General features: G+C 38.6%; 3 protein-coding genes and 1 pseudogene across 4 annotated transcripts; 1 reads left to right on the top strand and 3 right to left on the bottom strand.

The window, feature by feature from the left end:
- Positions 1-181: 181 nt before the first annotated feature.
- LOC110173563 (leptin receptor gene-related protein) lies at positions 182-2,658 on the bottom strand. Its single transcript, XM_020939593.2, has 4 exons — positions 2,499-2,658; positions 2,175-2,250; positions 1,887-2,070; positions 182-1,402 (listed from the first exon to the last, which is right to left on the bottom strand). Exons 1-4 carry the CDS (start codon positions 2,512-2,514, stop codon positions 1,286-1,288), a joined length of 393 nt encoding a protein of 130 aa, XP_020795252.1. The 5' UTR covers positions 2,515-2,658; the 3' UTR covers positions 182-1,285.
- Positions 2,635-27,912, top strand: LOC110173415 (KN motif and ankyrin repeat domain-containing protein 4-like). 2 transcript variants are annotated; one of them, XM_055151784.1, is made up of 14 exons: positions 2,635-2,759; positions 3,060-3,180; positions 7,351-7,430; positions 13,102-13,235; positions 17,043-17,311; positions 17,389-17,667; positions 22,240-22,289; positions 22,768-24,178; positions 24,720-24,971; positions 25,115-25,199; positions 25,346-25,565; positions 25,924-26,066; positions 26,580-26,780; positions 27,384-27,912. In XM_055151784.1, exons 7-14 carry the CDS (start codon positions 22,271-22,273, stop codon positions 27,474-27,476), a joined length of 2,424 nt encoding a protein of 807 aa, XP_055007759.1. In that variant the 5' UTR covers positions 2,635-2,759; positions 3,060-3,180; positions 7,351-7,430; positions 13,102-13,235; positions 17,043-17,311; positions 17,389-17,667; positions 22,240-22,270; the 3' UTR covers positions 27,477-27,912. The 2 variants fall into 2 exon arrangements, with proteins under 2 accessions (XP_055007759.1, XP_020795073.2); XM_020939414.2 differs by lacking the exons at positions 2,635-2,759; positions 3,060-3,180; positions 7,351-7,430; positions 13,102-13,235 and adding an exon at positions 14,534-14,746.
- LOC110173556 (phosphoglucomutase-1-like) lies at positions 5,857-10,003 on the bottom strand. Its single transcript, XM_020939585.2, is given in 12 exon segments — positions 5,857-6,098; positions 6,673-6,801; positions 6,961-7,144; positions 7,278-7,413; positions 7,482-7,597; positions 7,703-7,857; positions 7,954-8,138; positions 8,317-8,442; positions 8,517-8,663; positions 8,930-8,981; positions 8,983-9,093; positions 9,514-10,003. Coding segments are annotated over 12 exon segments (1,689 nt in total). The 5' UTR covers positions 9,772-10,003; the 3' UTR covers positions 5,857-6,008.
- LOC110173560 (angiopoietin-related protein 3-like) lies at positions 10,896-13,263 on the bottom strand (annotated as a pseudogene).
- Positions 27,913-27,966: the final 54 nt, after the last annotated feature.

Below are 27,966 nucleotides of genomic sequence, written 5' to 3'. Positions count from 1 at the left end.
GTTCCAACACTCGCAAAATGAACCCCTTAAGCCATTTGCAGCTTGTTATGGCTTTCATCTGAATGGACGATGTGGGCTTTTACCAGCATATAAAGGAATAGCATCAATGAAACAACATGAAAAAAACATACCCTTCTTTCACATGCATGACTCATACTCAAAAACTGTTTTACTCGATTGCTCAGTGCTACATAACAATTTATTTTGTTCAAGTTAAAAATGAACAACATAAATACATCTAATAACCAAAAGAAACAGCCCAAAAGGGATGACATTTTTACAATGTTGAAACAGTTCAGAGATACAAATGTCTATTGGGCATTTTTGTTTATCAAAAATACACTGAACAATCAGCACACTCTGGTATTGTAAATGGCCTAAATAACTGCTCAAATACAGTAAGGCAGTATTGCTAAGGTACAAACAAACTTGTGTTTTGAGTATTTTAATTGTATGTTCTGGAAAATAAGAATGAAACTAATAACTTCTAATACATTAAAAATACATTTTCTAATGACATTCAGAAAATAAATGTTTTGAAAGTCCTGGAAGTCATAAAGGATCACAGTGCAATGTAGCACATAGCCTACACTTCAGTGGATCAATCAAAATGATCTTTGGTGAAAATGTAAACATTGCACCGGAGGAGGAAAATATGTACAGATAAATAAAGTTTAATATTTGTCTGTGTATTGTGTTCAACATTATAGCATAGATAAATATTTGTTATCCTGCCTCATCCAAAAACAAGTAAACTGCAGAAGAAACATCTCAGTCTAAACACTGAGTGCTGATAAATTGTGGCTGCATCAAAATGATATTCAGTGTGTATCCCTTTCTTGACAAAAATTTTGAATAATGGAAAGTCTGTAAAGGCGTTGCATGTACTAACATGTCTATTGGGACAGTTTCAAGCTGGAAACATCTACTTAACAGAAAGTTCATTTTAAATATATATTTCTCTGACAATGAGAAGCTAAAAAGCCCATATTTTCACTTCTTTAGACAGACAACTGCCTTTCAGGGCCATTTGGAGTTACAGTATTAGACTAAAGCGAGACAGATCTGTTTATCAACATGTGCCTGGAAATGCTGCATATATGTATAAAATGAAGCAGCGTAATTGCAATAAAAAGTATACATTTTAGTGTTTGTATATGCTTCCACACATAAGGCACTTGAGCAGACACAAGCACAGTGCGGAACACAGTAGCCTGTTATTCTGCACTCTGTTCATTCAACCAGCCACCTACACATCCACTTTTTTGTTGTTGTTTATTGGTCTCTACCACTGCTCCCAGCTAAAATCATCACTACCTCCAAACACAATGAAAAATCCAAGAATGGTGAGGAAAATGACGGCATTTCCAGTCATCACCAGTCCGCAAGCACCCCATTTAATCTGCAAGAGCAAAAAGTTTGTCATTTAAAACACACACTGAACACAGAGCTATAGCTGCAACACTACCAAATATAAATCATGTAGACCAATGGTTGCCAAACATTTGACACAGGTATCACCTCAAAATATTTAACCTTCCAAGTACCACAGCATCCAAATAAGGTCAATAATAGGTCACATCTTAAAAGGGATAAATTAGGGGGTTTATGTGTATCTGAAAGATTTTTTAAATTGTCCTTTATTGTCCTTTTTGTTGTAAAGCAAAAGCTGGATGTATAAGTGAGACAGAATTATTTTAATTGTCTTTAAAGCTTTTGAGTTGCATGTAACTCTTTGAGTTACATGCAAAATAAAAAAAAAAAACTTTTCCTAAATAAAGTTTGATTTGTTTGAAAAATAGCATATGCTGATTCAGAAAATGTCAGTAATATTCCTTTGCATTTATAATAAAATTTGGGGTAAATAATGAGAAACCAGAACTCACAGTGCTGGTGCGGGCAAGTACAATAGGAAGCCCAAAAGCTGATACAACAATGCCAGTGGTTAGGAAATAGGCCAGCTCTCTACAGGCATTACTTGAGGAGTCATCGTCGCTGACACGTCTGGCAATGAAGGTCGGAATGGGGCTCAAGACATAGAAAATCAGAACAAACAGAGGCCAGTATATCCTGTGTGGAAAAATAAGTTACAAAGGTGTTACAAAGTATTTTTAAAAAAAATATTATTCTTACTCAAAATATTGCTCAATGCCATAATTCCAATTAAAACTTACCCATACTGCTCCAGTCCACATCCCAAAAGAAGAAATGTCAATCCAATAGCACCACTGAAGGACAATCCAACAAGTGCTGCAAAAACATAAAAATATACGACCTAATCAATATAATTTAATATTTTACATGGCCTACAGCTAAAATGAAACAAAAAAGCAGTCATATCTTAACTAGACTGTGTAGAGACAGGGCACAGTAACATGAAAACTGAAACTATGGGTTTAATGGTTTAACAAAGTTTCCTTATAAAGAAAATCAATAAAATACATCATGTCATCGTCACTAAATAATTCACTGATGTATAATCGGTCGATAAAACGTACCTTTTATACCAGCCATTGCGTATTTCTTGAAGACTTTAGCTCCTTTGTGTATTGTTTATTAGCACGGCTCTTTCTTCGTAGGCGAACTTCCGGCTTCCGACTTTTTCCTTGTTTAATATCACGTGACTTTCTTAAAGACACAGTAAGCTAAATAAACGAATGGGAAACTTGCTAAAAATGTTTTTCATCGAGTTTCTCAAAGGTTTTCTAAAGAAGAGTAATTGTAATGTTGCGGTTAAAATGCCACTAAAGTTTTAAAAGGTAGGTTAAATGACTCATGGCTCGTGACTTTTGGAATAACATGTGACTGGATGGCTATTAAGAACCTAGCACGGGATTTTGGGGCATGGAGGTTTTGTAGCCAATAATTAAGGAATTATTAAAGCTAAATAATGATTTTGTGAGTTTGCATGTAATATTTATCCTAAAAATCAAAAACATAAATAGATTTTGACTAGCAGGCCTACGAAAACCTCCTAGGATAAGGCTATATTATTATTAGGCCTATTATTTATAACATAGCTTATTGAACGTAATGCACTGGTGTCTGCTTTGTTGCAGCATTATATGCAGCTGAAACCAGGACAATGTGGCAGGACATCAAAGGGCATCAGTGATCAAAGAGATGGAGATGTTACTGGATTCTGATCTGACTGGCTAGTGGTGGCTACATGGAAATAAGGTATTTGTGTTTCAAAATAGCATACACCTCCAGGTCTAAACCAAACCTATAGGCTACCTTTCACTTACAAATGTGAATATTTGGACTCAAAAAATAATGTCACATTGAGCATAATTTATTCCCTGACATGCCTCCATAAGTTAAATTTCAGGATGTTAGTGACTGAAATTTTAATCCAAATTATCTTATTCGAAGCCGCTGAGGAAGAAAACTCCCAGTTCTTTCATTCAAAAATAATGTCTGTAATGAGAATTCGAGTAATCACAAAAAATGTGCCATGGGTTGCCCTATAGAATAGAGTTTCTTCAGCTAAAAGTCAGAACTAGACATTTGTGGTTGGAGAAGCTAAGGGGTGCTAAGGTTTTCAATGCGGGTGCTCACTTAACATGTTAAATTTACAAATTTACAAATTTTTGTGTAGTTAGCACCTTGTAGAGATAATAGTAATTAATAAATATAGCCGCAAGCGGCAATGATCGGCCCTCGCTCGTGCTTGCGCCGCGCCCCGCAAACGCCGCAGCCCGCAAACGCCGCGCCCCGCAAACGCCGCACCTCACACTGACCCTAATAAGCCTAAACTTAAACCTTACCCTAATCGTAATCCTAACCATAGCCCCAACCCTAGGCCTAAAAATCTTAATTTAACCCTGCAATTTTCCAAAATTTGGCAAAAGAAAATATCCAAGATGGCGGACTTCCGGTTTGTAAAGGGGCGTGGTCACAATATACATTTTTGTTCTTATTGCCATGATGCATCTGGATACCAAATTTGGTTTGGCTACGTTTGGCTTGTTGCCATGGCAACACAATGTAAATGGGGTGTGAGCATCATTGAGTTTTTTAATTGAGACCATGTCACAAATGTGGGTGCCAAATGTTGTATATCTGTGACAAATAAAACCTTATTTTTACATACAAATTTTCCAGGGGGCGCTATTGCACCCATTTTTGTATTTTCTTACATCAATCTGTTCAGGGTCGGGGTGTGAACCCACGGTTAAAATATGAGTGAAATTGGCCAAAGTTTGTGCAAATGATCAGGCGTCGAAGTTTGATGGTCACACCGTTTGACCTTTTAAAAAGCTTTTAACAAATTTTAATGTCCCACTTGTCTAGATGATACAGAATGATTCTGGTGAGTCTGGGTCAAACGCCCGAGGACGAGTTCGTTGAAATATGAGGACAGGAATTTGTGCCTTCGTCGCTAGGTCGCCCGATCAATCCAATATGGCCGGCTTCCTGTTGGTTGCCTAGCAACCACGTAATATACTTTTTTGTTCCTATTCCCATGATGCATCTCTGTACCAAATTTGGTTTGGCTACACCAAAGTTTTTGTTGGGCGTCCTATTGGTGAGGTCAGATGTTTGGCCTGTCACCATGGTAACACGATGCGGAAATGGCATGGGGTCGTCCTACACTTTTTTGATCGAGACCATGTCATGAATCTGTGTACTAAGTTTTATATGTCTACGACAAAGTAAATTTTGGCACTACCGTGCAATTTCCCTAGGGGGCGCTATTGCGCCCACCTGAGATTTTCTTATATAAATCTGTTCAGGGTCGGGGTGTCAATCAACGATTAAAATTTAAATGACATCGGCCAAAGTTTGTGCCAGAATTTGTAGATTTTACCAATGGAGAGTTTATGTCATCGCTATGGCAACGCCATAAAAAATATGACATGGGTGTCACTGACTTTTGGATCAGGATGCCAAAATGGAATTTTGTGCAAAATTTCAGAAATTTTTGAACAACTATTTGGGAAGAAATGATTTTCTCATATATTAAATTTTGTTTCAATCTATAGGGGGCGCTAATGTGCCAAATTAATAATTTTCACATTAAGTAGCTTTAGGGCAGAGAGTTTAACAACTGTTTCAAATTTCATTGAAATCAGAGTTCGTTTGAGCAAATGGGAGCAATTTGTAAATCTCCAAAATTGTGTGCATTTTTTGTTGCTTCACTGTTCAGAGACCGTAAGACGTGTGTGAAAAATTTGGATAACTTTCGATGTTCCACGTCTTGAGATAATGTGGACCAAATCTGAGCTCGTTGGGGTGAACGCCCTCGGAGGAGTTCGTAAAAGCTTAGCCAACTTTAAGCTAATATTACTGCCCCCTAGTGGAGCACACGGTGTTGGCGTAATAATATTTTTTCCTTGTCTTGACATGATCGACTTCTGTGTCAAATTTTATGATTGTACATGCAAATTTTTTTTTGTGTCATTCGTATTCCCTAATGCATTTTTGAGTCGTTTGGGGGCGCTGACGAGCCATTTTATTTATTTTTGGAAAATGAAAATAGCCAAAAGTTAGAGAAGCGCGACTTTTACCAGATGGCAAAATTTCAGGACTTTTCGTCATTGTTCAGTGGGTGAAAAATGGGTGAGTTGGTTAGGAGAATAACCAACCGATACGAGAACAATGTTCCGCTTTTTTTTGGCCGACAAACTATACATATTGTGGTCTCAGTCAGTGGTTGACATTTGAAAATTTTTTGTTAAGATTGGATGTGCTATGAAAATGGGGCAAACTGTTTGGGGGAGCTATGGGGGTGAAATAGCTATTCTAGGGGAGGCTAGTGCCACCTCAAGCCCCCTTCTGGTGCCGCCTCTGTTGCTGAGGGGTGTTGAAAGCTAAAATGTATGACTGATATGATAACCAAATCACAAGTGCTAAAAAAACACATAAAAAGTTTAATGTTGTACAACCACTATAATACATTTTTGCCCAAGCAGTAAGTACTACTCATAATATGTATAGTATTGAAGTGTGCAAAAGTTAAACATACATACATTGACATTAATTAACACAAAATCCTTCCAGTATCATGTGATGACTGAAGGGCCCGTTCGTCTTGTCCTGTGATGCAGCTGAGAAATCTTTACTGCGATGGTTGCTAGGGGCGACAGCATCACCTGTTCAAAGATGTTATGGTTATTGTAAAACACCTGGCTTCCAGATGCTCCTGAATATTAATATTTAAATATGATTATACCATAAGTTTAAGATTGCAAATTTATACCCATAGACTGTATAAAGAAGTGGACTAAGGTCATAGTGTTCAACTATAGTCAAATGAAGCTCATGATGCTAACAGTTTTAGTTGAGAATTTGGTGCCAGGTTCATATTAGGAATAAAAATGTATTTACATTCAAAGTAAAAACACCATAATTACGAAGAGCAGGTTAATACAAACATTTTAAGACGAAAATGACGAGACTCACTGCAGCCATTACAGAGAGAGGAGTGACAATTTTTCCATGTAAAGTCAGTTAGAAACCGGGTCGGAAAGCCGAAGTGCCCCCATGAACACTTCCTATTTGGAAAGTGCCTACTAGAGGGTTATCTCTGTCTGTTCATATGTACAATCTATGTTTTTACACTGATAACAATAGTAAAATCATTGTAACATAATGCCATCCATCAATTTTCTTCTGCTTTCCACTGTAATATGAAGAAATTGGTAATATATGCATTATTTTTAGTACCTGAGTATCTTGAAAAACATTGTGTCGTTCATAGCTGTCGATGTAGATTCTAACTGTGGCCCCCTCACTGCTTGTTCCACTGAGTCTGTAGATGATGCGAGAGCCATCAGAGAAGATTATCCTCAACCCCTGATGAGAAAATAGATGCCTTTTCAGAACATAGTGCCAGACACAGAATGCTAACAGAATAATGCTTTAAAGTGTGCAATTTCCCATAGCCTCTGAATACACCATAACTGTTCTAACAGGAATAGAATATCATCATAAAAATGAATCACTGGCATGTACCTGGTTCCTGGATATGGTGCTGTCAACGGGGTCTGTGTACTCAAAGTTGTCTGCTTTTTCTACTTGAAAGATTTTATCCTCAACAGCAAATCTCTGTCTCACAAAGGACTTGTCTGTGATCAATATTTCCAAGTCTTCCATCATTTCACAGGCTGTGTCTATGTCCACATTCTCATAGTCATATCTGAGGTCAAAACAGACAAGTATTACTATATGTATGTGGCCTACGATTAGGATTTCAGATGAAATGATTATTCATCAGATTGCAAAAGAGAATATGAGACGTTTACAAAAGTGTAAATCCAACAGTAATAAACCTTGTGTAGTAATTCCTTCCATATTTTAACCAGTGATCTTTAAGAATGTCTTCTACACTTTGTCTTCTTGCAGCGAGAATGGACAGCCAAGCTAGCACAGCCCAAAGCCCATCTTTTTCACGAATGTGGTCACTTCCTGATGTATAAACTTCAGTAAGTAATTTCTCTTAACATACAGAAACTTTACTTAGTCTCTATTTGTACCTGTGCCAAAGCTTTCCTCTCCACACAGAGATAGACAACCTGCATCCATCAAATTTCCAAAAAACTTCCAGCCGGTGGGAGTCTCATATAACTCTATTTTTGTTGCCTTAGCGACTCTGCAAACAAAACTTATTTATAGGCCTACCACAATAAAATATAATCTTAACTAATGTAAATTGAACTATGGGCATTGGAGTTATGAACTCGCCTGTTGGATTTACCTGTCTAAAGCAGCACTTGTGGGCATACTGCGGGCAAAGCCTCTGACCCCTGTTTGCTGAAAGTACGGGATGCAAAAGATGTTGTCCGCAATTACAGCCACAGAGTCAGATGGTGACACAAAAAAGCCATTCCTACCCAGGATCATGTTACGATCCTAAACAGCCACAATGAGAAAACACAGCTCAGAAAATAAGCTATTGGCATTGTATAAGGTCTTCAAATCAAAACTATAGTTTTGTTGTTAACAAACCCCATCACCATCAAAGGCTGCACCAAAATCCCATAGTCCACTCCTCATGTCCTCCACCAGGTCTGCAGCATAGGTAGGATTAGGGGGCTGCCCCCCAAAGTCCTCCAAAGGGGTACAGTTAACGACTGAGGAGGCAGGACAGCCCAGCTCCTCACACAGTATCCTCTTCACGTACGGACCAGCAACTGTCAAATAGTGAGGAGTATTAATACTGCTTTGTTTTGGTTCTTTGGGTTACTTGAGGATAAGTTTCAGTGTTTTGGGAGACTAAAAATAGCCCTTCTAATTCACCACTGGTTGTAACTAGTGGTAGACCTTTAAAATTTGTCTTTAACATTAACATAGTGATAGTGACAGTGTTACCTCCATGCATAGCGTCCACCCTGATTTTGATCTGGTTTTCTTTGAACAAAAGTTCCTTTAATGTAGCAAAGTCAAAAATGTTCCTCAGAAGATTGGCATATGATTCCACTGAGTCCACAATTTCAACTGAAACAGACAGGGAAAGACTGAAACAGATAACAACTTAATGGCAGATTGTTGATATTTTAACAACAATTCACCTTTGAATGGTTTGAACTTATTCTCCAGGTCAAATGACTGTTTGCCAACGGTTGTCAGATCCACCCTGAGTCCAGGGCAGATGGCAAACTCCTCAATGGTTCTGCTAATCTGAAAGATCTTGTTGGTAATAGCCTCTTTAGCTGGTCCTGAATATAAACGAGTGTCAATATTTGAATCATGCAGGGAAAATGGAATGTTATTATGCATTGATTGTTTATGACACAAATGCACATCAAAATTCAGAGAGTGTCCTGCTAAGCTGGAGCATTATCATGCACTGGCCGTCCAGACAAAGTCTTTATCCAGGCACGGTACACTTGAGCCTTGTTAAATGTCTCTCTGACTTGTCTCCTCACACTATTTTTCACTTGGCCTGTGGCGCTGCGTGCTCTGGCCTCTCCAGTTACCCTACCTCCGTTTGACACGTTGAACTTAATGCCAAAGTATCCCTCTGGTCCGCCGGGGGTTATGGCTGGCGGTGAGAATAATGCCACCGATAGCTTTGTATTTCCTGATCACACAGGAAAGGGCGGGCGTGGACAGTATCCCATGGTGACCTATGATGACACGCCCCACCTGCACAAATGCCACAGATGTGAAGGCAACTCGTGCACATTCTAATTTATCCCTGTGAGGGAAAGGTATCATCAAACATTAGGTTAGTGTTTCATATGACTTCGAAAAACTAACACGGTATTCAGTTTCAGTACACAAGCAACAGTCCCAGCCAATCATATGACAGTCAATCATTAGAGTAATGCAATGTGATTCTTTTTCAGATATTGACATTTAATTGTATATTGTTTATTTCTGCAATGACTTCAGTCAGTGCCACAGCAACAAAAAACATATTCAAATAGTCATCTTGATTAGGTGACTTCAGTTGTCTTCAAAAATATAATAAAAGAGAAAAGAAATAGAAGGAAAATTATTCTTTCTAGTCATGAGTCATGCTTTTCACACAAACAAACCCACGGCACAACACAAACCACTGACCCCATTGGCTGCTGCCATTTGCACAGTGACCTCGATGGCGGTCTTGTTGAAGAAGCGCCCATCTCCTCCCAGCACCACAGTGGAGCCCTGGCGATCACGTAGGTCGATGGAGGAGAAGATACTCTGGATGAAGTTATGCAGATAGTATGGTCTGGTCTGAAACAAAGAGACCCTCTTCCTGAGACCACTTGTGCCTGGTCTCTGGTCCGGATAAGGAGCTGTGGCCACTGTAAGCACCTGCAGAGGACCAGTATCCATCCTTTATGGAAACTTCAGTCTAAATCTGCAGTTTGGAGAGCTATTGTTGAGAGGAAATCCCCAGGCTATCGACATGGGGGCATTACATAGGCTTAGAATGGGAGGGTGAAGGTTTAGCCCCTCCTATAATGCGACGCAGCCAGGAAGCACATGGGGACTTCTGAATCCCAAAATAACATTTGAGTTCAGACCAATGTGTGGCAAACTGAAGACGCTGCCCCACACATGTGCAGGGATATCACTGTCAAGGCTCTGGGCCCAGTCACAAAGAAGGGGGTGTGGCCTAAGTGTTATGGGAGCAACTTATGTGGGTGTGAATGCTGCAGCTGTGAACAGTGAAATGATGTCTAAAGAGAAGTGTGGCTATGAAGCGGCACTATTTCAGGAGCTCAATGTCCAAAAGTGGGAACTGAAAATGTTGACAATGACTGTAGAGTACATTAAAACATACTGAAAATTATAATAACATAAGTTAACATAAGTTATAATAATATTTTTAGTAGCAGTTCAATTACAGTTAAAGTATATCAATGTACAAAGTCAGTCTTAGCTGGACAACAGTGCCCCCTATAGTTCTACAAGACACATGTTCAAAAAAAAAAAAAACATAAACAGCATACAGATTAAGTAGACTGAAGAGTATATGCCTCAGCAATTCAAGTAATAACTTAAAAGTTAAACATGTATATTTTTTATATATTTGCATATTCAGATTTATTTGATAGTTTTTGTTATATAATGTAAGCATAAAACTCTAAATGTTTAGTTGATAGTGACGATATCCAATATTCAGAAAATACAGCCATAAAAAGCCCTAGGTCAATATGACCCAAAATTAAGTTATTGCTGAGTTTCACATGATATCATATTTCTATGGATCTGTACACATTAATTAATATGGGTTTATATTTTTATACTATTGTAGTTTATAAACAAAATTAGAGATTTCCTTTTTAGGTCATATATTGCTAATGGCTCTTGCCTCATCCATGGGTATCGGCTAACCATTTACTGAGAACAGCAATCAGCTTATTTGACATGTTTTTTTATATCCTATGTAGTCCACTAGAGGTCACCGCACATTGCAAATCTTTTCCATCCCTCCACTCAGGAGATCTTTAAGATCAGAGATGAGTGGAGGGCGAAAGAGGCCGCACAGACATTTGGGTGAACTTTAAAGAGGATGAGCCCCTTCTCCTCATTCTCCACTGGATCCCCCTCTTCCGATCTGACCGTCCCCTTGACTTGAAGTATTTCCCATTCAGGTTAGTGCCTCCACATGCATTAAACCACCATCCACCTATGAGAAGAATTCAAAGCAAACAAGTTCCAAATGAAATTAATACACAAAATACTGAATAAATTTAGAAATAGTAGATATTACTAAATATGTACTTTTTAGTCTACAATAGACTGATAATTAATAATTATTTAACAGCTATCTTTAGTAAATTAATTTGTACCTGTGTCTTGGGCACAGTTGTATTGAGGCTGGTTGTCATTGTCCCTGTCCTTAGTAGAGAACTTTGTGTGTGTCTGGTTACTCATGAGGTCGGGCAGGTCTTGAGACAGTAGTGTAAGATGAATGGTATAGTTGCGCTGTGGACCTTCAAGAGCAAATCTATATTCAAAAACTCGCCGAGGCTGTTTGCACTCCTCCAGATGGATACGGAGGATGGAGTTTCCCTGTACAGAGGGAGTGGATACGCCTGAGTCCCAGCCAGAACTCCCCTGTGAGAGATAAAACAATCAATACACTTCAACAAGAAGTCTCTATGTCAAAGTGCAGGTAGAAATATTGCAAATGTGATTCAAATTTACTCCTTCCTACCTTGTAAATCTCCAAATCCACTTTCATACTTTTCCCAGTTTTGATCAAAATTTATAAAGCCATCTGTTCGTTTCTGAATCACAGTTTCCCCTTTTCAAAAATAAATATTTATAAACCTGGATTTTAAACTTAGAATATCAATATGTACGTTAATAGTTAATTATGACCATGTGTTGAAAATGAGTTGAATACCTGTGGTCATGTCACAAAAAGCCATAAAAGGCTCTGATGTGTCAGGTTTTATAGCGTACACCCCAGACACTCGCTCTCCCTGGTTAAATAGTTCACTGCAGTCTGATGGCAAATCTACAATGATGATGTTATATTGTATTAGAAAACAGTTCAAATGTGAACACTATTTATTGTATGTCTTACTCATTAACTCAGATCCAGTCTTCTCAGAATATCGATAAGGAGGAAGTGAGGGAGCCTCAGTGTTAGATAAAAGAATGTTTTTTTCATTAGTTTCTTGGTCCTTGTTGGCTGCAACCTGTCAAAAAGTAGAAGACTCAACACCTTTCAGGGAATATTTATGTAACATTATCTGACAAATTTAAGCTTTTTCAATGGTTTGAAGACTTTCACCGACTTTATCCTCGAGAATCTTAATCTTGGACCTTTGTTGATTCAGCTGATGACTTTGTTCCTTCACAGCCTTCAGTAGCTCTGCAATGCTCTGCTCCTGGCTGTAGATAGTGTTCTGAAAAAAGAAAAAAAAAATATTAATGCAAATAAAAAATGCTGAGTATTTCACTTTTATTGAAATATTCTTGTCCTTTATGTGTAATGATCTGATCAATGTGATATGCTATTCCACAGTATATAATTTAAGTGATTAATTATGCATTTATTCAATAACATGTTTTAGAGCTGAAAAGTATTTTTTAAAATATGTTTTCTCAGTATAAGTGTGCTCACCCCACCACAGATCTGACCTGCAACTTGGCTCGGTGGTGATATTTGCTTGACTACATGACAGATTGACAAATTTAATCTTTAAGGCAATAAGGCAAACCAATAACATTTCCATGGAAACAAGCAGACAGCAGGCTGTCAGCCTAACGCACCTTTACAAATGTGATCTGTATGTTCTAAGAAAATTATTATTAGATTTTTTTTTTATGCATACCAGCCACCCCTATTTTTATGTACATAGGTCTATTTCTGCTCACCCTGAGAGCAGTGAGCTCCTCCACTTGTTCACTCGTGACCAGCCCCTGGGACATGCTGCTGAGCCTCTCCTCCAAACCCTCCACTTTGTGTTGCAAACAGCTCTTTTCCTGCAGGATCGTGTCCACTTTGGAGTGGATCTGATCAGACAAATCCTTTATCTCCTCATTACTGGCCTTCAGCACCACCGTAGTCTTCTTCAGCTCCTCTTCCTCCTCTTTAATCTTACTAGCCAACATTGAGAGCTGATCGAATGAGCGGTCAAAGATGTTCAGCTTATGTACTATGTCATTTATCTGTCCTTTTGTTTTTTGTACAAAATCCCTCAGACTCTGGCCCAGCTGGAGAAGGCCTGTTGCCAGAACCCGGACCTCATCCAACGCAGTGAAATGGGAGCGAACTTCAACTGTAGAAATTACAGGTTCATCACAGAAGATATGGTATGGGGCAGCCAGCACAAACAGTAAGCCTAATACAAGATCTCCTCTCATGTTGATAGTCAGTCATGTAATCCTCATTAACTTTATTCAACTCACTCAAAAACCCACTATTTAAACTATGAGTAGAGTCAAGTCAATTATTAACTAAGCCAGATTGATTCTTGTAAGTAGTTTGTAAATAATGATATAATTGTTTTCCTCTCAACACACTGCAGTTACAGAAGGCATATATTATATGTTAATAATTGTCGTTTCATAAGAGTAACCAGTTTTTTCCTAACTTAAAATAAGTAGTACTAAGATGAAGGTCTGTAGTGTTGCTGAATCCAATTTTCAAACTGAACAGTGACCTAGTTTTTCATTAGGGCTAAGTTCAGTTCAGTCCAATCAGGCAGGATACTCCACCCCAGCCTGACACTACAACTACGCAAACATTTGAGTATTTTATCTTTCTTTTGTAATTAGCATCAACCTCGTCTTTTCAGTTTTAGTAACATAAAAAGAAAGGCCAGCGTTGACTAAACTTTTTAAAATAATAAATAATAAATAGAGCAAAACAAAAACAGTGAGATGCAGAAGTACACACAGACATTTAAACAGCAGTAGACACCTATAACATCCACATTCTCTCAAACACAGCGTTACATGGATGTCTCATTTTATTTTTTTTAAATATAGGAGTCTGCTTTCTCCCACACGAGCAAAATCAGCCTGGCACAAGTCATCAGTTCAGTACTTTTCACACGGGTTTACTCAAATGCTTTCCCTTATACCAGTTTAGTTCTGGTATCACTTGTTGCTGGTTCATCAGTGTTCCTTCTTTGAATAACTTTTGATGATGCCAGTCACAAGAGCACTCAAGAGCTGCTGTTTGGAAAATGCTCTGATTAGTAAAAATTTGACAGAAGCTCAAAAATACAGTATAAAAACATAATTCAACTGAAAAATATCAACTAGTCACTTGGCCCCATGCAAATATGGTGTCTTCTTCCCACTCAGTTTTGGGCAATTTCTGTTTTGTTTGTTGTTCTTGTTGTCACGTTGTCATGATGTAGTGTTCTTAACATTGTAAAAGAATGGAATAATATATATATATATATATATATATATATATATATATATATATATATATATATATATATATATATATATATATATATATATATATATATATATATATATATATATATATATATCGCATCTGCCGTGGTGGTGGACATCGCCGAGCCATGGTGGTTGACATCGCAATACCAAGCGATAGTAATATCAGGAAAAAGGAACACAAGAAACTAGAGAAATACCAGGGGCTCAAGGAGGAGCTGGAGAGAGCCTGGAAAGTAAAGGCATCTGTGGTGCTTGTGGTGATCGGAGCACTTGGGGCTGTAACCCCCAAACTGGAAGAGTGGCTACAACAGATACCGGGAAAAACAACGGACATCTCGGTCCAGAAAAGTGCAGTACTGGCAACAGCAAAGATACTGCACAGAACTCTCAGGCTCCCAGGCCTCTGGTAGAGGACCCGAGCTGGATGAGGGTGAGAAACACATTTATTTTTTATATATAGGAGAGAAAGTGTAATCATTACACAATCTAGCTTCATTCATTCATTCAGCCGAACGGAGAGACTGTCTAAACAAGGTCAAGAGCCTGGATTTTCGCTGTTAAATGTTAACTCCACAAATGAGAGGTTTCTGTTTGATCAACAAATAGAGCCCACCAGCCAGTCTATGTCTAGGCATGGACAATATCTACATGCATAATTAGCTTTCACTGCAGAAAGGGCAAAGGGGAAACTAAGGGCAAAGAGAGTCCAGTGGGAGGTTCTGCGATGAAAAGAGGTACTAAAATAGAATATAATGAGGTTTTAATATGCTTGAATGTTGTCAAACTAGTTCTAATCCTAATATTATGCCTGGGGTACTGCTGATGCCACTTTTGACCTTTCAACTCATTACTTCAGCAAGCAATACCTCAAACTCAATGCTTGTCATCTGTCTTTTTTATCATCTATCTTTTTTATTGTCAGTGCATTCTCTAGTCCGGTTGCTCCCACAGTCTGTAAAGCCACAGCCCTTATGCAGAATTGTACATACCTCCCAATAACAATGCATGCTCAGTTCAAAATTTTGCAAAATATAATGTTTTCCCCTCAAATGTTAAAAGTCATAATGTGGCTTAATATTGATTTAAAGTAGTAAATTATATAAATAAATTAATTATGTAGTTAATTTAAAAAATATATATATTTTATGCTTGTTCTGTGGACAACCTTTTGGACTCTCCCTGTAGTACCTTTTAGGCCCCCCAGGTGACCCCAGACCTCACTTTTGGAATAACTGCTCTAGTCAATATGTTTTCACACGCTTGACTTAGAATGCAGACAAAAAACATAGTGATAGAGGGTGGAGTACAACATAACCCAAACTGACCCAGGCCTCTCTGGTACTTGCACAAAGGCCCAGAAAGTGTCTTTCTGTTCAGTTGACATATTTACATATTTTGACATGTACGGTGCTGCAACAGATGAAGAATAATAATAATAAGGCATTGAAGGCAGTTTGGGTTTTAGTTGTTCATTTCCTCCAAACCTGCTTCTTCTGTAGCCACAGCTGCCCTGGCATAGACTGACCAAAGTTAAGCTGTCAATCTGCTCCATCAGCCCCTCTAACTACCACCAATCGCTCACACTCTCACCATTCATACCAGGCAAGGTTGCCTAAGGACACAATGAAGGGAAGCATTGGTCCGAGTAGGAATCAGTTCTGAGACTTTTGGATTGGTGGAAGAAGTGTTCTAACCACTGATCCACTGCCGTCCCATTTTCTGGCAAATCACTGACAATCAAAGACACGCAGACAGCTTTTCCAGTTTGTTCAGATGCTTGGAGGATTACACATTAGCCAAAAACAATGTAATTATTTAGTGGCATATTAAACAGTTGCATGGACATAAATACCCAGAACGGCAAATGACCATTTTCCCCTTGGTAAAAAATAAATATAGCTCTCTTTTCTAGTAGTGACTAAAATGAAAGGAAAATGACCCCTGCAGTTTACTTTATGGTCCCAAAACGGTTTATTAAAGTTAATAATTAATAAGTCAATTCTGAGTTCTTATTTTACATTAATTACAAACTACATATTTAGTCTGGACTGCTCATTTCTAAATCCCCTCTTTGAGTAGACCACTGTATGTTTCCTTCTGGCCAAGTTTTTGCTTATGTGGTCAGTCTGTCAGCAGCCATTTGGCCCAGTGAAGTATTTTTTTTTTACTCTTCTCTCCAAGTTTGACCACAATCCCGCTCGGAGTCAGTTGTCTGCCTGTGTAATGGAAAAGAAGAATTTCACAGCAGTTTGAGCTTATTTCTTTTCCATCCTTTGGAGGACAAAGCAGCGATGGGAGCTCTTACTTTAGATCTCTTTCTGGGAAATATATCAAATTGATAAATTTTTGTTTTGAAAATTTCTCAGGTGACTATAAAGTAGGCAATATATTAGCACAGACCAAACTTGAAATGTTGTAGTAATAAGGACCTATAATATTTCATTGTAAAGAGCAAGACAACTGCAGGAATTACACCACAAACAGGGGCAGGTCTGTGGCAGCTACAGTAATAACTTACAGACTATGAGGTATGCCGTTTGCTATATTGATGCCATTCTGTGCCAGAAATAAAAGTTAATGAAGTCATTAAAAATAAACTAACTGTACTGTATCATTTATACTGTATCAAGATGCTTTCAACATTACAACACTTAAGGATTATGTTTGTTTCTTTTAGTAATAGTTCAGACCGTAAACATTAAACACTGTTGTTGTTTGTGTTTTAGGACTGCCACATTGCATCATGGTGGTCAGGTCATAGAAGACGATGACATGTTGAAAAAGATCTGCAAATTACTGACAATCAAAGACGGTGATTTGCAGATCTCTCTCACTGAGTGGTATGACAACCACTCAGTGAGAGAATTAACCCCGAACGATGGCACCCAGCCCTATGCTCTGCCCCTTCTTTGCCTCTCATTATATGGACCGCACTGCACATAACATGGGATAGGGTTACACTTTCTGAACGGGGCGGTCTGAGCCATGTGAAACCGTAAGTTCACTCCACACACTGTTAACTCTTGCCCCATACCATGATATTTTGACATGTTGTCGCTGTGTGTCCCATAGGAGCTCCTTCTTTCTCGTCCTCCACCTCTGACTTCTCATTGGTCGACACGCAGAGGGTGTGGGCGGGGCTAACCACAACATCTAACCTCCTCTGTCAGTTTTGTTGGACAGACGGCGGGTTCCCAAGCCCCTCCCAAGTCTGGACTCCCCTTTACACACATGAGCTTCTGTTATGGCAAGGCAACACTGGCATTTACCTTAAGGAGACAAGCAGACAAACTGAACTGGACTGAAAACAGCTATTCTAATAGGAAAAAACTGCACATACTATGCCCCAAGGTAAGCCACGTGTGCATGTAGTTATCTTCTCTCACATCTGTTGAATTCTTAATCAACACAGTGATGCTCTGAATGATAACCTTGACTATGTTCGATCCAGGGCTTAATTCAGGGTCAGACTCGTAACTTATTAAATGAAACATGGGGCAAATCACTTAACCTAGACTGAATACTAATCTAGATGATAGCTTTTATCGATTAAATGTTGACCCATATCTTTATTGTAATACTTCACAAAGTAACTGTGCTCTTTCTATTTTAACCTTGCTGTGTTAACATACCATGCCTTCTCATTGGTGCTTGAAGTCCCTGGCAGCTGTTTAATACACATGCCGTACAATGAAGCTCATATGGCACAATCAAAAGTCTGACCTGTGTTAGTTTTGGATGAGAAGATTCTCCAGAAAGACTTAATATAAATACACAGAGCTCTACAGACATGCAGTAGTTTAAGGAAAGAATGATGAAAATCACTTAAGATGCTCAGTTGAAAGTTTCAATGAAAAAAAAAAAACACAGTCTGTACAGCCAGGAGGAGAGGAATGACGTTTATTTTCCAGGATTTTTTATTTTTTTTTGCAACAAGATTCAAGGTACAATATGTATCATGAGAGCTGTATAATACATCCCAAACCTTCATCACTGTCTATTTTAGAATAACCATGGAAATTCTGTTTTATTGTGTCCATAAACTGTTTTTGTGGAATACAAAATAGCAAGAACGGGGTGGTGCCCGCCTGGGACTGTGTGGGCACAATATAATGCAATGTGTCCAGACTGGCAGCTGGCAAAGTAGTTTCTCCTCTTGTGAACTTTGTGGATAAAAAAAGTTCAGGATAGTATTGTACCCACACAATGTAAAAATATCACCACAAGTTACAGACTGAGTGTGTGCAGTACTTGAAATATATTTCAATATGTTGTTGCTTAAATACAGAGTAAAAGTATGTTTATTTCTTGAAATTGTAAAGTAGAGGGTAATAGAAATAATGATCATAGATTGCAGCATTCAGAGTTTTTGTAGTTTTTGTTAACTAGTTGCCTTTTTTTTATATTTCTGACAAAGTTGTACTACCAATTGTGAAGCATTATGTACAGACTCTGAATACATGGTCCTCTGCTGTATTAAAGCCTTGATTAACATTTTAAACAACTCATTTCATCTGAGGTTGGAGTAATTTTCCCCTTCGTAAACAGTTTGTGTAGCTTGTGTAGTCTTGAGTTTACATTTCATTTGTGACTTGGGACAAGAATGTGGACAGAGATGTTGTGATTATGGGTTTATGCTGATGCAGAGAAAGGGATCTGAGAGAGGGGTTGCATTTGCACAAAGCTTTTGAACAGCTGCCGTGTGAGAACCAAGTCTATATAACTCTAGTCTGAAATGAGTTGAGTTTGACACATGCCTCATATGGTTTGAGAAGAAAGTCTGACAGAGCTGAGTTCTTTAGTTGGGGCCTGGTTTGGGGCAACGGAAATATTTTACGTTTCATTTCTTTGGGTTTCCTGTGAGGTGAGCGTGCTGACTACTAAATGTGGACAACTTCAACCTGCGCTATAAAAATATGTTTGTTATGAAATGGTTGTTTTTAGTTTTTATCCTTATCCTCTTTTGGCTTTGGCTTTCAAGGATTTCTAAATTACAAATATACTGTCTCTTAGCTTGCAAGAATTTGTACAGTTATGCTGTACAGTTATGTTTAATATTAAGTTCCTGTACTGATGCATCTCTGTCTATTTAGCCAGGAACACATTGTCCTATAGCATCTTAATTTATCAGTGTTTGATGCCATTTGCCCTGGCATGTGATGGACACATTAATGAGTTGAGTTGATTTGATCATTTTCAGAAGTGAATATTTACCCAATAATAATGTAATCCATAAAGTGAAAATAATCTCATCTCTCATTGCATTTAGCCAGTTAAACTGGATGCCCCTCCTGGCACCACCCACAGTCTTAAGACAGTAAGACTTTTTTCTTTCATTTTTAAATTGATGATACTGTTTCTGTTTTGGGCAAAAATCAAATATCTTAACTATATTTATGTATAGGAAAATAGCAATGGGCTTTCATTGGGCATGTTAGACCTGCAATCTTTCTCCTTGTTTCTCAGTAGGTAATAATTAGATTAAGTCTGAGTTCCCGTGTGGTTTGTGTTGTTGTAATTTATTTGGTGGTACAGAACAGACATAGTCATCTATCATAGTCATCTATAGAAGTAGTGTAGTGTTCTATCACAACAGTCTGTGTTTGCAGAGGTCACAGTCATATTTATTGAGATGCATGCAGTAACAGGTGGTTACATTGTGAATCCTCTTTGTGAAAATTTGTACGAGATTCATGCAAGTGTTTTGTTTCATATATAAACTAAAATATAACAATTAGTGGTCACAGTCCTGCAGTTCAGACTGAAGACTCTACAAACATTCAGAAATGTGTAACTTATGATATAAAATATTTTGAGCTCCCACATTTCAAAAAAATCAGCAGTTTTGACTTTTGGAACCAGCGCAGGTTCAAAAGTGTTGAATGTGTGTGTCTCTGTGAATTTATTGTTGACTTATGAGACTTATGACATCTGTTCTCATAGGAAACTCCAATGGAAAACTGCATGCACAGAATACAGTATCAGCATCTATGCATGACACATACATTGGATTTCAGTGAGGGCGACAGCAAGAGTACAAGAGTTCATGGCTCTCATATAGAACATAGTTACCGTCTTATGTTGTAACATAGTATGTTGGTGGTTATAGGCTATAGGAGTTAATGCTTCCTTTGGATAATGTTTATGTAGTTATTTTGGTGGACTGAGTTAAGTAAACATTGATCAAATAACTACTCTTGATCCATAAGGTGATTTCTTTCTACAACATAATTTATCTGCAGTACCTTTATTTTACCACAGTTGCCTGCCCATTTAAAGATTTGCCGCTATCCAGCTTTAAATAATATATTTTTTTTTATAAATAATATAATTTTAAACACACAATTAGGCTATACATTTCCAAGTTACTGCATTTTCCAAGAGTTGTTATCGGAGTAAAAAAAAAGAAAAAAAAAAACACATTTAATTGCTCTGGCCTGGAGGTCACACTAGTCCATTCAGTAAATAATGTGAGAACATCAGGGTATTTATCTGTCATTTTCAAAATGCCTGCAGTTTAGTGCTCCCTATCAGAATAAGTGTGTGAATGGTGGAGGTCAGAATTCCCAGCAGAGGTTTTGGTGGTGCGTGTCTGTTTACTGCATAGTTCACATTGTTTGGGGCTGTGGCTGGGCTCCCCACAGGACAGGGAGCTGCCACAGAGGCTGGTGGTGGTCAGGGCGGGGGGAGTGCCGGAGGTGAGGGGCAGAGGGAAAGCGTATGAACATGGATACATTGGAAAGTGATTTATGAGGGTGTCACTGAACCATAGCCTGAAGGCACTGGGGAGAGACAAAAGTGTCTCAGAAAGTTTTGGTTTTGCCAAGAGAAGATGTACCAGAAGTATGCCTCCCAAAATGCCTGGCATAGCTGAAGGCTATTTAAAGGTGCAATACGTAACTTTTCTAGGGAGGGGTCCTCCGCCTGCTTGCCTGGTGTTCTCTACAGTATGTCATTAAAATGATATATCTACATGGAGGCAAGCATTTGATCCTACTAGGCCAATTTATAGATCTGATCTGTGCAGAGGTAGCTGTAGGAGTGCCTGCTTCCAATGTTCAGCATGCAACTGAAACACCAGTAAAGGAATAAATACAAGATGGGCAAGTTAAGGGCAATACTGTGAAACATTCTAGGCAAATCAAGATCAAAATTTCGAATTAATGAGAGTATTTTAGTTGATAATTTGGTTAACCTTTAGTAAGTTAGTAGAGTTTACTTTAGGCCCTGTACTAGATTATTTCATTATTATACTGTATGTGCAATTATGACATAATCTATTGCCTATTGTGTCTTAGGGGCTTTTGGTTTAAGCTGCTTGTGTGAGAAACATACAGTAATTTGATTGCTCACACAGGCATAAAACAGTCCACAAAGTGACAGGCAAATGAGTGCAATTAAATTCTAACCAAAATATTGCAGCCAAAATGCGGAGAGAAGGAAGGTAGTGACTCAGAACAATGGTCAGGCTGTATTTATGTCTGTAGGAGTGTGTTTTCCTCCGCTGGCCAAGGCTGCAGAGGAAAAAGTCCAGAGTTATTTTCAACTCTCATCCTCCTCTCTCAGGGCTGTAATCAAGAGAACATCAGCTGAGCCACTGGTGAATAATGAGTACCCAATGCATGGAAGAAGTGAAGGAGCGAAAGTGTGAGAAAAACAGAGTCTGTGGTAAAGGTGGACTGCGCACACAGGGGAAAGAAAGAAGGGAGTAAGAGGACGATGCAAAAGAGTGATCTGAGTGGAATGTAAAAATGTCATAAAGATGTTCCATGTGGTTATAAAAATAAAAGGAATCCAAAACACACCACAGCTCAACCTCAAGTCATGAAGCAACAGTGAATACCTGGAAACAAAACCAAAGAAATGTTTATTAATTCATGAGTGGCGTTTTTGCGTTGACTTGAGATTTCTTTGTGTTGACAGATTCTAGAAGATATTTGGCAAAGCTGACACAATGATGGAGGGGCAAAACGGTGCGTCAATTGAATCTTAACAGGACATATGGAAGAATAGAAAAGATATGCACTGATGAAGCCTAACATTATGACCACTGAGAGGCAAAGATAAAGTAGAGTGAGGGAAGCTGAAGTGGGATATTATGTAGGCTATAGACAACAACATGTAAACAATAATAATATATTTTATTTACACTTTTTATATTTATTTACACTTTTTGACACAAATGATAACAACAGCAGAAAAGGAAAAAAATAAATAAAAATTAGGCATTAATAATAAAACTTTATTTAAAAAATGTTTATATGCTGATGTATTTTAAGTGGGAAAAATGGGTTAAGCATTAGAAATAAACATACCATTTTGACCAAGTTATATAAGTTTAAAATAGTGCTAGATCATAATTTAAATTAAGCATCTCCAAACTGGAACTATGAACACGGATTGTGTGTAAAAGTGTAAATCTGTTTTAATCTTTCATTTGGATTATTTCAGGACATGTTTTCACTCATAAAACCAATGGATTTAAAGGGAAGCCCCCATACTCAGTGGAGACCCCGTACGGCTTCCAGCTGGATTTAGACTTCCTCAAATATGTGGACGACATCGAGAAAGGCAACACCATCAAACGTGTCCCCATCCATCGCAGGAGTAAGGTTCCCCGGGCCAGCACTCTTCCTCGCCACCTCCACCTGTCCTCCTCTGGTTCCCGCCCAAGCCCCTGGGGGTCCACTGGGGCACTAGGGCCAAGGTCACAATGCCTGTCGGGTACTCACCATGGATACTCCTGGTCACATGACACCAAGGCACCCCTTTCACTGGCCGGTTTCAAATCTCAGGCTGAAATGGAAGCTAGGATAAAGGAATTTGACGAGCAGCCGCTAGGGGAACATATTAGGCCACATCTTCTCAGAGCTTCCAGCCTGCCCTTGACTGTTTTATTAAGGCAAACTTCAGAATCTACAGAGGATGCAAGTAGCCTGAGGAGTTCAAGGGATTGTCTCGGAGGGAAAAACACCTCCTGTGAAGACTTATTTGACTCCCATCCCAACTCTGGACTGATAAAGCGTCTTTCTGAAGCATTAGAACGTGTTGCAGAGCTTGAGATGGAAGTGAGGGTTATTCCAGAGTTGCAAGCTCAAATTTGCAGACTCCAAGATGAGCGTGAAAGATTACGCCTGGCTCTTAGTTCAAACGTCCAACCACAATCGTTAAATGGATGTTACACTTCATGCCACTACAATACTATCGATGTCAAAAGGCCCAGGCATGATAGCCATATTAGCAATAGGCTCAACAACTTGGACTCAAATCTTTCGCATGAGTGGAGAAGTAGCACAGATCTGGATGAGCTTCTAACAGTGACATCTCTCCAGGCCAAAGTAGCAGCGCTGGAGCAGAAACTTCACGAGAGTGGGCTGGAGTTGAAAAGAGTGACAGAGATCCTAAATGAACAGCAAAACGAAAGTAGGAAGAAAGATGACAAGATTGATGAGCTCATTTGTAATCCTGGAGTGTGGGTGAAAGCGGAGAGAGTGATGGTGGAGCAAGAGGGAGAGGAGACCACAGTAAAGAGTGTAGAAACAGGAAGGCCAAAGTTTGACTTGGCTAAAGGGGAGCTTAAAGAGGCAGCAGAGGGTAAGATGAGCACAGCGGAAGTGGTCCATCACATAAAGCAGATCAGACTTCTCCTAGATCAGCAATGGGACTGTCTTTGTGCAGAACAAGGAGCAGAACACATAGACCCTAAAGTCAGGTGTCTTCAAAAGGAGATGATGGGCCTGGTGGATCTACTTTCATCCTCCTACAACCAACAGAAAAAAACACACGAGGAGGAGCTTTCAGATGCCTTCCAATATGACGCAAAGAAAAACAGAGATGGCCAGTTAAAAGACCCGGATGAAATGTGAGTAGAACATTCTCATTAAAATCTACTTGTTTAGACTTAGACTTAGGCAGACTTTATTGATCCACAATGGAAAATATTTGGACTCAGTAGCTCACGCATCACAATATAACATAATAACAAAGAGCAGAATTATAAATAGTAATAATAATACATTCAAAGTAAGTTCCAAAAATAGCAAGAGACTGGTGTCAAAAGGCATACTTATATAAATGTATATATACAAGTGAAAATTAAATATAGAAATATAGTTATGCAAATATAGCTCAGTTATAAAAGAAGCCATAAGGAGAAACAGTGAAAGATGAAATAATGATTGACAGGATATAGGGTTATGTAGGACATAAGGATGAGTTGTTCTACTGATGGCTGGCTGTTTGTTGTCATATATCTGCCACTGTTTTACAACTACTAAAAAATTGCTAAAAAGTTAGAGTGGTTCAGAATGTTAATGCATAGTGACAGTAAAGGTTAAGTGTTGAACTAACTCTTTCCCTTTAAATAGTGAATAAGTCCAAGTGTTTTACATTTCTTTCAAAAGGCACCACTCCACCGCAAGTGAAAACCAGAACAACATAGAGCCAACAAAATGCCCCAGAGAGAAAATGGCGACCGCCCAGGTGCATGATGGTCCAGCGGAGAGGGGCACAAGTCCAAACAGACACATGGGATCTGGAGGGACAGATGGAAACACAGTGTCTGCAGAGGCTCCAGGGAAAACAGTAAAGATGAGAGCGCCCCCTGGAGAGCATATGGAGAGGGACCCTGGCTCTCATACTAGTGTTGTGGGCAGGTGAGACCAAGCCAGCCAATCTGTCGAGCCTGTGAGGGAAAGGAAACAGGGCTCACAAGAATAGTTCCTTGGCATGTCTGTTATATATTATTGTAATAATAGCATTTATTTCCTTACTTAAGATGCTGTCCTCTTCCCTACAGTGAGGTGGTTAAAGAAGAATTTATTGCAGCCTGTCAGTTTCTTAAAGATCACATGAAGAATATGGATAATCCCAACGATGACATGGTACTTCTTTTGCTATTAATAAGTGAATATAAATCTGACTAAAGTAATATTGTAATTACATTCATTATAGTATTTATTTATTTTTTTAATTATTATTGTTTTTCTTAGCACTGATCTTGTGTCTTTGTCCCTGTGTTTGTTTGTAGAGGAAAGCTTTGGTGGTCCTCTTTCAGAGCTGGTTTGGTGCATCAGCAGAGGAGGGGTCCAAAGCCAGTGAAGTCGCTGCTCATGTCAGAGAAGTGAAGAGAAACGCACCATCACTAATGGCCTTCCTCATCAACCTGGCAGACGACAATGGAAACACTGTGTTACATTACAGTGTCTCTCATTGTAACTACAGCATTGTCAGCGTGCTACTGGACACTGGTCAGTTTGCGTTGCTTAGTAGGGCTACTCGATTATGGAAAAAAATTATAATCACAATAATTTGTCTCATGATTGAAATCACTGTTATTTTAATCAAACCTAATATATTTATATTTTTATATTTTATAAGTAATGTTTTTTGAGACTTTTGTTTGAAAGCCACAGACAGGTGATTTTGCGGCAGAACGTGCATACATATAAGTCTGACCAGAAGTTAATTAAATGTTATTCGCAACATTTTTATAATTAAACAATAGAGCAATCATTGAAATCATAACTACACATTTGATTTGTCGCACACTGTAATAGAGTATGTGGTTGTGACTGTAAAGAAACAACACTATCTTATTGCTCACAGGCGTGGCCGATGTGAACCTTCAGAACAACGCTGGATACACAGCCATGATGCTGGCCTCTCTCACTGCCCCCGATGGCCCTAGTGGCATGGAAGTGGTCCGGAGACTGATGGAACTGGGCAATGCCAACATTAAGTCCAGCCAAGTAAAAATCTTTGAACTAACCTTCTCATTAAGTGCTGGGAAGATATGACGTGATATAGGTCAATGACTATTTAATTTATATGTTGCTTACTGTATATACGTTTATTGCTGTCAAATATAAAATACTGTATTTTATATACAGTAAGCCCTTTTGGCCTGCCACAAAAACAAAATTTGAAGTGTTATGTATTACTCTAGAAAATATGATGATAAACAATAATACTGAAACAACCCTTAAGTTGGATCATACCAGTAAACCCTTTTTTAAATGAACCAAGCTGTAATAAATACATATTCCAATGAAAATGTTTTCTCAGTTGGTATATTCAGGTTAATTATTCAAGCCTATACTACTCAAATAATATTATAGTACTAACTTACTGCAAAAGAAAAGATACACAAGATTAATAATAGGTCCAAAACATATCGCTGAAACTTTAATTTACTGAATAAGTTGAAATAATAATTATCATGTCAGGCCTAGTAAGCCCTAACATCTCTCTTGATGTTGCAGACAGGCCAGACAGCTCTGCACTTAGCAGTGAGACATGGGCGAGTTGTGATGGTGCGCCTGCTGCTGAGCTGTGGGGCAGACGCAAACATCCAGGACAAAGAGGGGACCACGGCACTGATGTTCGCCTCCGAGAGGGGCCACACGCACATCGCCAGGCTGCTGTTAGAGCGCAGCCAGTGTGACCTCAACCTGGCAGACAAGGTGACACTGTGGGGGGGAATCTGCCTCAATAACAGAGGATTTTATTACTAATCTAAAAAGGCATAGCAATGTACATAAACATACAGTCAGTTCTGTTTATTAGATTACCAGTAATCCACTGTGACAAACCTAGCTATATTTGTCATATAAAATCCGGTTAGTGTCTGTTATACAAAACAAAATATTTACTTTTCTGAATGCAAAAGCTGCTTAGCCCACAATATTTAGACTTGTGCTGTGCGAGTGTGGGTGGACTGTCAGATTGGTTTTGAAGAATAAGGCCTTTGAAATAAATGAAGACAGTGAGATGAGATGAGCTAATCCTCCATCAGTAACAGATCTGCCAGGCTAGTACGCATACAGATCTCCTACTTAAGTGAGAGAGTTGGGAAGCATGTCTAACCTTGGCACTAACTTGGGCTAATGACACCAATTAAAATCAAATTAAATCCATTCGCAACACATTCATCTCAGTTTAGAAATCGCTCTATATGCAGGATAGCAGTTCATCTCTGTGCATAGCATTATTTAGACATAGCAGTTACTTTAATTAGGATTTACTGTGCCTTGCCTCAGCTTATGGCTCTCTTTTGTCTTCTACAGCACGGTCGCACTGCTCTGTCTATCGCCACACAGGGGTCCCACAGTGATACAGCGGCTCTGCTGAAAGCCCACGCTAAAGCCAGAGCGCTTTAAATGTATAGAAACGTGTGGTGTGTTGTTCTTGTTGTACATACATCCACTGACCTTGAAAATGTCAGTGAGGAAACTATAAGCTGCACTGTTCCTTCATTGTTCTGATATGTCCATATTCTGTCAACATAACGCTCTTTGTATATACTGTATATAGTTGCCCACCTAAGTACCTATATATGTATTTGAGAAGAAAAAACGGCAATAAAGCTATGGAAAATAAAAAATATTTATTGGTATACCCTGTCAGTGTATTGGGTTGTGATGACTTTGTTTGATAGTCATAGTGTATATAATGACAGTAAACTTAAATTTTCCTTATGGGGCAAATGAATAATTGTATTAAAAAATGGAAAATTGTCTATATTGCACACTGCAGCTCTGCACTTTTGTATGTTTATATAAGAAAATTATGAGCATTGTATTCTATTTTTGCATGCCAAGTAAATTCAATAAAGACTTGCATGGTTTTTCATTTGATATTTGAAATGTG

The sequence above is a fragment of the Boleophthalmus pectinirostris genome, unplaced genomic scaffold (genome assembly GCF_026225935.1).
Source record: "Boleophthalmus pectinirostris isolate CB_2022bp ecotype Guang Dong unplaced genomic scaffold, ASM2622593v1 HiC_scaffold_16, whole genome shotgun sequence".
In the NCBI taxonomy this organism is placed as follows: domain Eukaryota; kingdom Metazoa; phylum Chordata; class Actinopteri; order Gobiiformes; family Gobiidae; genus Boleophthalmus; species Boleophthalmus pectinirostris.
Note: the sequence above shows the minus strand (reverse complement) of the source record. Positions and strands in the feature narration are given on the sequence as shown.

What these genes read in the sequence shown, in the direction of transcription:
- LOC110173563 (XM_020939593.2), bottom strand. An exon ending in TGTGGACTGGAGCAGTATGG is followed by an intron (nt 2,071 to 2,174) that starts GTAAGTTTTAAT and finishes TTTTCCACACAG; the next exon opens with GATATACTGGCCTCTGTTTG. An exon ending in TACTTGCCCGCACCAGCACT is followed by an intron (nt 1,403 to 1,886) that starts GTGAGTTCTGGT and finishes TTGCTCTTGCAG; the next exon opens with ATTAAATGGGGTGCTTGCGG.
- LOC110173415 (XM_055151784.1), top strand. An exon ending in CATACTAGTGTTGTGGGCAG is followed by an intron (nt 24,972 to 25,114) that starts GTGAGACCAAGC and finishes TCTTCCCTACAG; the next exon opens with TGAGGTGGTTAAAGAAGAAT. An exon ending in CAGCGTGCTACTGGACACTG is followed by an intron (nt 25,566 to 25,923) that starts GTCAGTTTGCGT and finishes TATTGCTCACAG; the next exon opens with GCGTGGCCGATGTGAACCTT.